Genomic DNA, 14,223 nt, shown 5'->3' with positions numbered 1-14,223 from the left:
GCAGAAACCCTTGTGTGAAACTACTAAAGCTCGACTGTGCAAAATGTATGCTACAACATATTTCTGAGGCAGCATTAAAGGAAACACGTATTTCCTTGAACAACAGCAGCAAACTCTAATATTGAGACCACTAGGCAGTGGTTCCTAATTAGCTAAGTACTGCAGACCCTGTTTTTTGAAAGCCAAGCTATGACCCCCTCCCCTTACTTTTGAAATTTTTGATATCTCTGTGTTAGTTTTTGTTAGATGAATGGTACTACTGAACTCCTTGGTAGGTTATGCAGACCCCCTGGGGTCCACAGACCACCAGTTGAGAACCACTGCCCAAGAGAATACTTTGACTTCTTCCCACCAACACCCCCTTCTCCCTCCCTGATTCTTGAACCCTCCTGACTCCAGTGATTGAGACTCTCCATTTCTCATATGCCCCATTTTGTCTGTGTCAGCCCTTTCAAAGGCTAGGGGATAAAGACTGTGGTTCTGGAAAGGTGGGTGGGTGGGTGTAGGTGTGCAGGCCAATTATATACAGTTTCAATTATAAAGAAATTTTTAAAACACAATGTTATCACTTTCACAGTTAGTGGTACACAGATTTACACATTGGACAATCATTTATGTCTATTACTTCATAGAAAAAACCAAACATTCATTTTCTATAATTAAAACAGTATCCTGGGTTCTGAAGCTGAGGGCATGATGTTTGTCACTTGATTTCACTGCCATATTTTCAGTTATTGGATGACATCACCACTCCATAAATCCATATTCTTATGAAACCCAATCTTGTGAAAGAGAACATCTGTTCCAGGAAAAACCATAGATGATCTTTTCACACACTGTTACAAGATATCCTCATGACTTGTTAGTAGAGACACACATTGGCTACTGCAAAATGGAGTTGTCTGGCTGCTGATTGAAATGGCACTTCCTCCTTTGCTATCTGGCCATCTTTTTGTTTTGACTGAAAACAAATTTACACATGTACTATGCATCTAATTGCTCCCAAAGTGCAAAGTGATGATTTGACCATTGATGAAAGAGAATATCCGCATTAGATTCCCTTCCAACAAGAAAGTAAGTATAGGGAAGGGCTTCCTACATTTCTGGAAAAGAGCTCCTATTGCATACATAACCAAGGACCCAGATATATGGAGTATTAATTTGCTCTTCCCAGCTTCTGAGGAATCCTACATCTACACATGGCATAAACCTCTTTACCCACCTGGAACAGCCTTCATGTAAATAGTTGGCCCTAAAGATATAAAAATAAACATAAAATATATTCAATATAACTAGCAACTTGAAACATTCTGATCATAAAGCAAATATGAATTTTGGCTACGATCCAGCACAGTACTTAAATCTATGTTGCACTGTGACCATATGCGACACATCTAATCATATTGTATCATTTTGGCAAGAGATTGAACCAAATAATCATTTGCGGCAGCTAGACTGGTGACTGGGGGCGGCCGCCGAGACCATATAACACCGGTCTTGAAAGACCTACATTGGCTCCCAGTACGTTTCCGAGCACAATTCAAAGTGTTGGTGCTGACCTTTAAAACCCTAAACGGCCTCGGTCCAGTATACCTGAAGGAGCGTCTCCACCCCCATCATTCTGCCCGGACGCTGAGGTCCAGCGCCGAGGGCCTTCTGGCGGTTCCCTCATTGCGAGAAGCAAAGCTACAGGGAACCAGGCAGAGGGCCTTCTCGGTAGTGGCGCCCGCCCTGTGGAACGCCCTTCCAGCAGATGTCAAAGCGATAAACAACTACCTGACATTCAGAAGACATCTTAAGGCAGCCCTGTTCAAGGAAGTTTTTAACGTGTGATATTTTACTGTATTTTTGGTTTTTATGGAAGCCGCCCAGAGTGGCTGGGGAGGCCCAGCCAGATGGGTGGGGTATAAATAATAAATTATTATTATTATTATTATTATGCATGTTGCATTTGCAACCAGTAGATTTTTTTGAACTGTATTCTAATATGTTTTGTGACTCACTGCCAGCTTGGGAGAGGCACCAGTCCACAAACAATACAAATTATTAGGATGCTCCAATTCAAAGGGAGGGGTTTCAGTCAAAGCCTCCTTCCATATGTTTGCTGGAAATTTGGAGTGGGGTGGCCACTTGGGTTGGCCCACTCATGTATAAATAAACCTTTGGCAGAAGCTCTGATAGACATATCTGAAGAGAGGAGCTTTAACAGATTTTCCTCTGAGAGGTAATGGAAACCTGTATGTAACAGCTACACCATACATTTAAAACACAAGGCTGCACACCCGAATCTCGGGAACTGTAGCTTACTCCCACCTGGAGACTGACACACAAGAGCGTGAAACATTCCCTGGGTCCCTTGCAGACAAAAGCCCTGGCGCAGTAATTCCAATTGCAACCATTATAATCCGGCCATGAATAAACTGCCTCTGGTTTAATATTTAACCTTGCGACTCTTATTTTGACTTCGTTGCCCAGCATAGCTGTCAACTTTTCCCTTTTCTTGCGAGTAATCGTATTCGGAATAAGGGAATTTCCCTTAAAAAAAGGGGAAAAGTTGACAGCTATGTTGCCCAGTAGCACCAATTAAAATCATGCAACGAGACAACTGAAGCAGTTTCCCTTGAAGGGACCATGGACACTCGGCGACAGGGATCCAGTCGGACGAATCCAAAACACCAGTGCAACACTCGTTGCAAGGAGCGAGGCTCAGCGGGAGGGAGCACGAAACGGGCCACCCTCGAGCCCGTGGAGTCGCCGAAACCCGCCGCTGCTGACCAATCGGGAATGAGCAGAGCCGTCTTCTGGCGATTGCTCCGCCCTCCGAGCCTGCGTTTCCCCTCCGTCCCCTTCTAATGGTCGCGTCCGTGGCCTGGAAACCTTTAGTGGGGAAGCGCCACTTTGTCGGAAAGGGTCCGGATTCTTTTGAAAGGAAAGGTATTTTTTAGCCTCTCTCCCGCGGTTGTCCGCGGCTCGTCAGAATGAGCGGGAAAACCCGTGAACTCCCCTAGTCCGTCTATCCACGTAAATGTAGATCCATTGTACGCTGTGAACCTACATATTATTATAAAGCCGGTTCCTGGAGAAAGGGGAGGGCGGAGAGCTTTGTGGATTTTTACTTTTTACTTTTAATACTATCCCGCTTCATAGCTCCTGCTCTTATCCGCATTCTAAGCAGTTGGCTGAAAATACTGCCGCGTTTTTGACTGGTCAGAGATCATTTGTCAAATCGTGTTTTTTGCAACGTTTCTGAACAGAAATTGAGCCCTGTTTAAAAGTGTGCTGCACAAACGGCAGGGGCTGGGACTAGTACAGTGAGGGGGGGGGAAGTATTTGATCCTCTGCTAAATTTGCCCGTTTGCCCCCTAACGAAGAAATGACCAGTCCATAATTTTAATGGTAGGTTTATTGTAGCTGTGAGAGACAGAATAACAACAGGAAAAACCCCAGAAACCCAGAAGACAAAAGTCAGATATTGATGTGCATTAGAATGAGTGAAGTAAATATTTGATCCCTTTGCAAAAGACGACTTAGTACTCTGGGGCAAAACCCTTGTTTCCTTATTTCCTCAGCCTACTGGACCATTGTAACCTCAAGAAGGGGTAGCAACGTTAAGTGTTTTGCAGCATAAGCAGCAGTTTCTTGGCACCCTGAAAGATTATCAGATTTAGAACTGCACGAACTTTCATGGACTGGAATCCACTGCAGCACACCTCTACAAAAACTGACGTCATAATAAATATATTCGGCTTTAATATCCTGCAGGGTTCTTGTTATTTTTGGACCAGTATAAAAGTGTATGATATGCTCCATAGCATTAGTGGACAGAATTTTGCTGGACAGACCTTACACAACCATGAAACCCACCAAATCTCAAGCCTAGTATACCGTAATCTGACAGTAAAATGGGCTTGATCCCATGTATGCAGCCCTGAGTTCATTAGATGAAGAGTGCAGTACAAATGTGAAAAACCTTTTTTAAAAATCTTATTTCCTAATTTTATAAGGCATCGAATGTTCATGTTTTTCAGTGCCAAACATTTTACAGTACTATACATATATTGAAATGTGTTTTGTTGATGGAGGTGCCTTCTCTATTCTGTGGAAGGGCAGAAATATTTCCACTTTGACTTGATTGTTTCCAACTGCAACACACACAACAAACACAAAAATCTGTGCAGGTTTTAAAAAATAATGTGTAGGTAAATTGCAAAGTTGGTTCACCAAACTAAACAGCTAGAAACCTTTGGAAGTTGTTATTAACAGCTATTTATATCATGCTTTGTATGATGAACTGTGAACTGGTAGTTTAATTGTACACATTGTATGTCTCTTTCAGACATTTCCTCTTTTACCTCTCCTCTGTGTGTTGGCCTATGACTGCAAGCAGTAAACATTTGATCATATTCATTCATCATAAGAGTGGCTCTGTTGTGCATTCATTAGAATTGTTCTTTTTTGTTGTTGGACTGGAGAGGAGGGAGAGAGAGAAGAAAACATGCAGATTAAAGAAATGGAATAGTCTAAACTCAGTTCATATTAGGAAAAAGTGTCAGGGCCCTTGCCTCTGATAAATTATGTATGCTCACTGGGAAGGTTTAATGATCTCCCTCTTCCTTAGTATATCTGTATTATAGAGAAAGCATAACATAGCTCTAAGGAGCATGGTGGCCTTCCCCACCAAAAAAGAAAAAAGACACAAAATATCAGAGGGTAATGGTAAGCAGGAATTTAATCTAAAGTAAACCAGCAGCTAAAACATGTTATGGAAGATTTAAACAAAGGAACCAGATCTACTAAAGTTTTCCTCATTTGATTTTTCAACAGTCAGGCTGGGGAGAACTGAAATGCCAAAATATTTTGAGAAAATATTGATCTCAATCATGCTGTTGCTGTTTCTTAGAAGGGAAAAAAACAAATACTTGTTCTTTCCATTGGTACTCTTTTATCAGAAATAAACTTTGGGGAATTATCAACCAAATTCTACTTGTCATGTGCAAAGTTCAAAGGAAGTTCAAAACCTAAGATGTTTTAAAGCAGGGTACGAAGGCCACTCTCTACTAGATTTTTTTAAAGTACTTGTTGATCCATAAACTGTTCTAACATGAATGCCATGGCTATCAAAGCAACAGGAGATTCGATGAATATGAATATGCTATGAATACAAAATCTCTGCATTTTGCCAGGACTGTCAAAGACACAATACTGAATATTGATGTTGCCCCATGCTTTGGGGTGACTTTCTCTTCTTCACAGATGGTATCTTTTGCAGACACTGTTTGCAGATGTGTAGTTGGACATTGTGCAGTTTCATGTTGACCTTTTGTTCCACTCAAAGGAATGACTGGCTGATTGGCTGTGTTTTAGTTTAGAGAAGAAATTGTGCTTGCTTGCATACTCCATCTTCTCTTTACTTTGTTATTTAAACAGTGGCAGAGCTGCTGTAGTTTTGAAAGGGCCTTCAGCAAAGTCCTATCCAGTGGGTCCCAGTCTGCATTGTTACACCTCTGACCAGGGCTTATCTTGCAGCAACAACAGTGAGCGACCCTTTTAAGTCTCGCAATAACCCTAGTGTACCATTGCTCTGAGGCATAGTAGGAAATTAAGAAGGCTGTGAGCCACTGCTAAGGAAGCCTGTAGCTGAGTGAAAACGCATCCAGACTAATGGACCTTGCCAGGTGGCTGGGATCCAAGAAACTGCCCAAAAGTGCCAGGTGCTGTCAATGAAGCTGAACGGATACCTCTTAAGCTTTATTTCCAGAAGAACCTATTCAATCAAGAGCATGGGTGAGGTCCCCTATGCTAATCCCTCTTAAGATATCTATGGATTAAGAGCCCTCCATATCTTGTTCCGCAATGGACAGATTTTTTTAAAAGTATTCTTAGATTATTATTTTTTTAAAAAAAAAAATCATATAAAAAATCCTTGTTTTGTCTTTAGAATTTTATTTTCACCCCCCCCTTTTTTTTCTCCTTCCACTTCTCATAACAGAACATGTCCAAGGCAAAGATTGCAGTCATTGGTGCAGGGCTCATTGGCCTCTCTACTGCTGTTTGCATTTCGGAATCTGTCTCAGACTGCAGCGTGACTGTCATTGCTGACAGGTTTACCCCCAATACAACAAGTGATGTAGCTGCTGGGATGCTCATTCCTCATATTTACCCAGGTGAGTAGAATTTCCTTCCTAAGATGCAAAATGTAAATAGGCATAGATATTTACCTTATGTATTTATTTGTTTTCCGCCCTTCCTAAGGTCCCAGGGTGGGTTACAACATTAAAACACAATATTAAAAATGGTTTTAAGCAACTTACAACAATAAAAATAAGGTGGGTCCTAAACATAACACCCCAAGTGTCAAAATTGAAGGTAAAGAGGTGCGTCTTCAGCATCCTCCAGATGATTTTCTGTACTTACTATCAGCTCCCAAAACGGGCTTCAGAGAGGGGTAACTGTAGTTTTCAGGGCTGATTCCATGACAAGTGGATCAGTGCACCACGAGCAACAAAACACTGAAGTGGTTGCTGTGAAATGAGTGCCGCTATTGCCAAATTGAGATGTATGTACAGTTGACTCACAACTTACACATGTTTAACTTGTGCAAATCCAGCTTTATATGCATGGCCAAAAAGGATCCCTCCCACCATTGCACTCACCTTGGGAGCGTGTTCAGAGGTGCAGGGAGAGTATGTTTTATTCATGATTTTGACTTTATGCATTATCCCTGGAACATAACCTCCACATATGTTTAGCATCAACTGTAGGTCTCTCTCTCTCTTTACAGTAGTTCTATAAGGAGAAAAAGTACCAAATCTAAAATATTACACATTGCACTTGCACCCAATCAATAAGCTACTAACATTCTTTGTAATATTGCCAGGCTAGGGTCATTTCAAAACTCCATCCAAAGAGTACACAGTGCCTGTCATAGTACCCCTATTGCTGCATGCAAGACTCTTCCCTGTTCTGGACTCTGTACGTACACTTTGCTTCCAGGCAGAAATATTTGCATTGTTTATTTGGCCATGTTACATACATCACAGAAGCTGGAAAATATATCCGTTCAACTACGTATGAAGGTGGTCAGTATTTTACAGGAAGAAGCAGCAATCACTTTGCAAGACTAGATTACAAATCAAACCACCGTCAAGCTCTATTGTATTCTAGATGTTTCGCTGAGTATGGAGAATAGAGATATGAAACTATAAATTTAAAACATCATTTAAAATGTGTTTTCTTTCTGCTGTGCAGACACACCGGTTCATCAACAGAAGCAGTGGTTTAAGGAGACCTTTGACTACCTGTCAGTAATCTGTAATTCCTCAGAAGCTTCAGAGGCTGGGATTCATTTGGTCTCTGGGTAAATAAGGAAGGCTGTACTATGCTTACTAAAAGCAGAGGGATAGGCAAGCCTGTTGGCCAAGCAGAGTCCAAGGCACATAAAGCAGTGAAGGTCTGGACAGTGCCTGTGTGACTGTCTGGGTAGGAACCCAATGTACACTGACTTGAGGAAGAAAGGTGGGGTATAAATACAATAAGCACATAAAAATGCATGCATTGGAATTGTATTTTGTGGCCATGTTTTAGAAAGGGGAAGAGACAAAACCAATATGCGCTCATGAATTACTAGTATTACTGAATACTGTGTCCGGTTTTGGACGCCACAATTTAAGATGGACATTTACAAGCTGGAACACGTGCAGAGGAGGGCATGATCAAGGGTCTGGAAACCAAGCCTTATGAGGAACAGTTGAAGGAGCTGGGTATGTTTAGCCTGAAAAAGAGGAGTCTGAGAGGAGATATGATAGCTACCTTCAAATATCTAAAACGGTGTCACCTGGAGCAAGTTGGTTTTCTCCTGCTCTGGAGGGTAAGTAGGACCTGAACCAATGGCTTCAAGTTACAAGAAAGGAAATTCTGACCAAACATCAGGAAGAACTTTCTCACAGTAAGAGGTGTTCAACAGTGGCACTAGCAAACTCCCTAGGGAGGCGGTAGACTCTCCTTCATTGGAGATTTTTAATAGAGGTTGGATGGCCATCTGTCATGGATGCTTTACTTGAGATTCCTGCATTGCAGGGGTTTGGACTAGATGACTCTTGAGGTCCCTTCCAACTCTATGATTCTATGATGATGATGATTTAAATTTCTATACCAGCCTTCATCTGAATATCACAAGGTGGTTTGCAATATAAAAACATGAAAATACATGCCATAATAACAAACAAACAAAATTACTCCCCCCCATGCAATTCTGTGAAAATAGCATCCTAAATGGAACCCTTGGGATATGCTGCTCTCAGTGTGGTATCTGTTTCCCCCCACTGTCACATATGCACATGTTTTGGTATCATATGAATGAATGGTAGAAATTTATTTGGGAGTGGTCTCCCAATGGCTATTCATCATGGTGGCTGTTTAACAGCTTCATATTAAAAGCAGTAGAGCAACAGCAGGAGAGGACTGTTGCCACTAAGCCCAGCTTGTGGACTTTACAAAGGCCCTAGTTTGGTAATCGGGGGAAATACATCTTAGGAACAGGTGTAGCAGGAGCACGGAACTACCCCCCCCCCAAAAAAAAACCCCAACCACAATTATATGAAATAATTTTGTTCTTAGATAATGATTTTCCAATAAATGTAACAGAACAGAATGGCTGTGTGTTTTACGTTCCTCCTCCCTTTCATGTCTATGAGCTGGCAGATCTTTAAAACCATTCCTGAAGAGAAGCCTCCATTCTGGTCTGATGTGGTTCTGGGGTTTCGCTCGATGACTGAACAGGAAATGAAGAAATTTCCGCAGCACAAATGTGGTCAGGCCTTTACTACACTGAAGTGTGACTGCCCACCCTATTTGCTTTGGCTGGAGAAAAGGTATGAGTGTTTGGATGGACACCTTGCTATAACAAATGAAAGAACCGTATTATTGGATAAGACCAAGATCCTTCTATCTGAGCATCCTGCCTCCACCAGCAGCCAGACAGATGTCTCTGCATGCTCACAAGCAGAATGTGATGGCCCTTTGTCTGGTCAGGGATGATGGGGATTGTAGGACCACAGCTTCCCTGTCTCAGCTTTCAACACACTGCCATTTTCTTATTGTGGTGATGTGATGCAAAGTGAAACAAAGACCAAATGTTAAGAAAGTGCTCCCTGGTTGTAATGCAATAGCACTTCTATTCTTACACCATGTTACAACATGGGCTGGCAGTTTTGCTTCAAAGCAATCACACGCTGAGTGCTCTTTATTCTTCCAGTGTGCTGTTCTGACATATGAGCAACCTCACAGGGAACTCATGCCTTGTCATGTTTCATTTTTTAAACAGTCCTGAAAGTGGTGCCGACGCTCAACTAAATTGCAGAATCCATTTAGTATCTGTCAGGCAGGCCTGTGGGCAAAGGCCTCTGCTGCCCCTCATTTCTGTCTTACACTCTTGTAATTTCCCAAAGGAGCTGCCTGATCCTCAGAGCGAGTCATTGGCACAAAACTCACTCAAATAAATGCTGTTTTGCTGATAGGCCCGTTTGAAGGATGGTGTCCAAGTAGCTGAAACAAATGATTAAGATTTCTTCCACTGAGTGGGTCAGAAGGAAGTGTCTATTAGATGTGTAATTTATTGTGTACCCTCAAGTGCCCTGAGCACTATTTATGGTGCTGTTCATCAAAAGATACAAAAAGAGAATCAATCATAAGCACTTGGCTGGAACCCACGAGCCACTTCTGTAGGCAAGAAGAGTTTTGATTGGGGCACGTCGGCTACTTTTCGACTGTCACAACAAACTTCAGAAACATTAAATTGGGAGTGACCTCAAAGCCGCTTCCACTTCAGGAGATGCAGCTGCAGCATAAATGATGAGCAGCCTCTTCTTCAGACCAAAGGAATTAAGAGTCTACCACCTTCTGATGCATTCAGTTCCACGGCAGCATAATTTTCAGCTGCATAAACATTGCAATAGCTTAAAAAAAAAAACTAAAATGAAAAAAAAAACCTGGGAAAACAAAAACACCTTTGCCTCACAGTAAAAGGATTGCCACTGAGAGGGGGCACGTCCCATGAACAACTGATTTGTTGAAGGCACAAGAGGGTCATGATTTTTTTAAAAAGAATTGTGCCCACCTGTGAGGATGCATTGGTGCGGCACAGACAAGTGAGATTTCAGCATAAACCAAGGGCCAACTTAATGTCCATCAGCTCTTGTATCCTGCTTTAGCCTGACACTGGGATGCATTATTTTCTGGTAGAGGTAGATGGGAAATGTGCTTTTGCTTTTTCAAGGATGGGCACAATGAGCAGTTTCCTGTAATTTTGATCTATGTGGGTTTCTGTGTCCTTTTATTACCAGCCTAGCACATGTGTTTGCAACTGAACAGATGTTTTGTAAGAGCACAAAACACCCCTGGGAAATGCAGCTTCCCTCAAAGCTCTGTTCTCTAACTTTATTCAGTGCATTTTTGATGATGATGATTTATAGTGTTTATAACCCGCACTTCAACCGGCAGGTTCACAGGCGGTTCACAATGTTATATTGATACTTTAATGTCAAACAAAACCAATAACGATAATAAAAGCAACCAATCCATCTGCTGAAGATCAATTCATTAGCTCCAAAGACCTGAAGAAAAAAGTACACATCTTTATGTGATGGCGGGAGGCTGGTGTTGGGGGGTGGGAAGCTTTTATCTTCCAAGGGGGAGAGTTCCACAGTTGCAGAGTCACAAGAGAGAAGGTCTTGTTCTGTGCCATCATAACCATGAACCACCACTGTTAATAGAGCTTCAGGCAGGGCCTTTCATATAAATCTTAAGGCCTGGGCTGGCAGATGGTGAGAGAGGAGCTCCTTCAAATTCCTGAGTCTTAATCTGTATAGGTCTTTACACACCACCTCCACCTCAAATTGGGCAAACAGAGAGCAAACAGGCAGGCAGTGCAGCTCAGCCTCTTATGTAAAACAGACTCGGAATTAAAACACAGAGGAGTGAGAATCATTGGTAGGATTGTGCAGGCAAGCTTCTGCTTTAAGTAGCAGAAGCTTGCGCAGTGGGTTAAAAAAAACAAAAAAACCTTCTGTTTTTCTGAACAGCAATCTCCAGCACCAAATCACGAACAGCTCTGAAAGTCTCCTCAGTTCCATAATTGACATGTGGATTGGTGGGCAACTGTGCAAGAAACAGAAGTCTAAAGTTCTTGTGGGTGCACAAAACTAATTGCATGATACTTTGGATCTTGACTCAGCACTTTTCCTGATCCCTGGAAAAACTGCTCTTTGCTGGAGAATGAAGGAGACCACCTAACCTGTGATTAGTTGTACATTTCCCACTTGTTCAGTCCTTTGTTATTCTTTTCAAATTGCATATTTTTCCTGCTTACATTGTAGAGTCATTGGGACTTGCCAAAACACGCACACAGCAGCCACACTTTTTGATTTTTGTTCCACTAACTTTACACAAATGAAGAAGTGTGTACTGTATCTGAAGAAGTGTGCATGCACACGAAAGCTTATACCAAGAACAAACTTAGTTGGTCTCTAAGGTGCTACTGGACAATTTTTTATATTTTTAAATATATTTCGACTGCATCAGACCAACACGACTGCCTACCTGAATCTTTACATAAATGAGATATTCTACAATTTGAATGGATACTTTATCTCTTGACTGAACTGGTGGCTATGAACTGATAGCTGAAGGAGATAGGATATACTCAGCGATAGGATATACTGAGCATCATGTCTATAAATGCATGCTTTAATTTTAACTGTTAATTAATTTTATTATTTATACCCTGCCCATCTGGCTGGGTTTCCCCAGTCACTCCAGGCAGCTCCCAACAGAACACTAAAAACAGAATAAACCTTCAAACGTTAAAAACTTCCCTAAACAAATGAATCCCATTTGACTTGTGTACAATTCTGTTCCATAAGGTTTTCCAATCTCTTCACTGGTTTTTCTTCTCAACAGTTTCTTTTTAAAAAAAGTAAAATGAGATTATCTGGATTGCATGTTGGAACCTTTCTGTTTTTTTCTTTCCATCTTTCTATTTCACACTAGTCAAAGACCATCTAAATTATCTTATATCCTTGGCCTGCGTAACAGCCAGGCAAAACATTCACACTGATAGATAATGATTTCACCTCTTGATTTTTTTCCCCTTTGCAGGCTGAAAAGAAATGGGGGCCAGGTACATGCTAGAAAAATCGAAGACCTGTGGGAGCTGCGGAGTGACTATGACATCATAGTGAATTGCTCTGGCATTGGCTCCAGGAAGCTCGTGGGTGACCTCGAGATACACCCCGTCAGAGGTCAGGCTCTCAAGGTCAAGGCCCCTTGGGTAACACATTTCATTCGGGACGGCGATGGATTAACCTACATCTACCCAGGGATGCACAACATAACGTTAGGTGGGACACGGCAAAAAGGCAACTGGAAGCTGTCTCCAGATCCCAGTACCAGCAAAGACATATTTGGCCGATGTTGCGCTCTTGAGCCATCCCTTCAGGCAGCTCAGGATATAAAGGTGAGGGTGGGCCTGAGGCCATCCAGGTCAGCCGTGAGAGTCCAGAAAGAGATCCTGGTTCGAGGCAGTGGAAAGCTTCTGGTGGTGCACAATTACGGACATGGGGGCGGTGGATTTTCCGTGCACCAGGGTACAGCTAAGGAAGCAACCCAGCTGGTTAAAGAGTGCATTGCAGCCCTTGAAATGCCAAGGCATAAGGCAAAACTGTAGCCTGTAAGGTGAACGTTCATCTTCTCATTTCTCTCTCTCAGTAATTACTGATATAAATTGGATTAGTGTGTTAGTTTTGAAATCCGGTCAGGAAAAATGCCATTGGGTTGATTTACAGAGGCATCTCTCTCTTGACAGCTGAGCACTTGATGGCCAGCAGGGGAATGTGAGAACTGGCTGAAAGGTGATGGGAGGGGAGGTTCTGTCTGCAGTGTTTAATCTGTAATGCACTTGAATACAAAATATTGAGTCCCCAATCCTTGCGAAAATTTCTGTTGTGCAGCTCCATTTCACCAGCAGAGGGCAGCATTGGATCAGTCACTTATTTGAGCCCTATTTAAGGTGCTTGGGAATGAGGGATGCTCCGCATGGTATCTCTGTCTTTAAAAACCAGGGATGTCTTGGATGGTTCAGAAGCTACAGCACTGTGGCATTCCAAGAGTCTCCTACAAGGTCCAGGCCAGACTTCCCCCAATATTTCCCAGAGCAACCTGCTGTCACCACCTACTCCTTTACATGGAGGAATCAGATTTTCCCTTTATTGGCTGCAATTCAAAATCAGTATGTGGAGTGAGATCTGCTAACTTGGAATCCCCCAGACCAGAATACATTCATAAATTTAAAATTGGTATATAATTTTGGATGGAGCGCCATCCAAGCAAGTGGACTTTTAATATAGAATAACAAAGAATTATGCTGTCATAACCTGGCATGCTTGTCTCTTCTCTTCAGCAGCTCTGACACCACTCTGACTCAGCTCACTGCTCTCCCTAACACTCTGCTAATTCCTCCTCTGCGTCATTCTCCACTCTCCAATGATCTCTATCAATTGACTCCGCCTGTCACTCACTCTGACTCCACCCAGCATCCCATACCAATCCCCTGCTGCCAATCATTCTTCCGCTCATTCTTCTGTTCTGAACATCTTCTTAATAAAGGATTTCCTCTGCAGAAGCCAATATACTGGTAAGAAGCACAGGGAGCAAGCCCCAGGGGGGTTATTCAGCACATACTTCGCTGAAATGAAGACCAGCCTCCCATTTATTTCAGTGGGGCTTGTGGATAAAAAAAAAAGGGCAAGGGGCGGACTTTGCCAATGTGATGGGCTGACTAACCGTCTCCTATTTTGAATGGGAAAAACTCTGCAGCTGTTTCTTTTTAGTGCATGTCTTTGTTCATGGTGGAAGCTTTCCCAATGATGGCTATTTATTTATGAAATTTATATCCTGCACCTTCCTCCCAAGAAGCCCTGGGTGGCTATGCAGAAGCCTTCCTTTGTGAACACACGAGCGGCATCTGCTATCCTAGAACAAGTGCTGTGTGTGGCCACAGTGCCAAAACATCATCCTTCAAACTATAGAGCAGAGCCATATATCATAAGCTGCAGCCCATGAAGCTGCAGGCAGTTGTAGATTACAGTTGCCGTTATCTTTTATGTTACTAGCTTGTTGCACGATGCTGCCAAATTCCTGGGCTTTAATAGTCAGACCATTACGCTGCCT

The 14,223-nt window shown here is 42.4% G+C and overlaps 1 protein-coding gene across 3 annotated transcripts; it reads left to right on the top strand.

Moving 5' to 3' along the window:
- Positions 1–2,794: 2,794 nt before the first annotated feature.
- DDO (D-aspartate oxidase) lies at positions 2,795–13,426 on the top strand. Of its 3 annotated transcripts, none has more exons than XM_081186737.1 (5): positions 2,795–2,934; positions 5,990–6,164; positions 7,249–7,357; positions 8,694–8,870; positions 12,154–13,426. In XM_081186737.1, exons 2-5 carry the CDS (start codon positions 5,993–5,995, stop codon positions 12,719–12,721), a joined length of 1,026 nt encoding a protein of 341 aa, XP_081042863.1. In that variant the 5' UTR covers positions 2,795–2,934; positions 5,990–5,992; the 3' UTR covers positions 12,722–13,426. The 3 variants fall into 3 exon arrangements, with proteins under 3 accessions (XP_081042863.1, XP_081042864.1, XP_081042862.1); XM_081186738.1 differs by lacking the exon at positions 2,795–2,934 and adding an exon at positions 3,001–3,021; XM_081186736.1 differs by lacking the exon at positions 2,795–2,934 and adding an exon at positions 3,589–3,726.
- The last annotated feature ends 797 nt before the right edge of the window (positions 13,427–14,223 follow it).

Source organism: Podarcis bocagei (assembly GCF_964188305.1).
Source record: "Podarcis bocagei genome assembly, chromosome: 3".
NCBI lineage: Eukaryota > Metazoa > Chordata > Lepidosauria > Squamata > Lacertidae > Podarcis > Podarcis bocagei.
The sequence above is the reverse complement of the archived record's forward strand: the minus strand, read 5'-3'. Positions and strand labels throughout refer to the sequence as shown.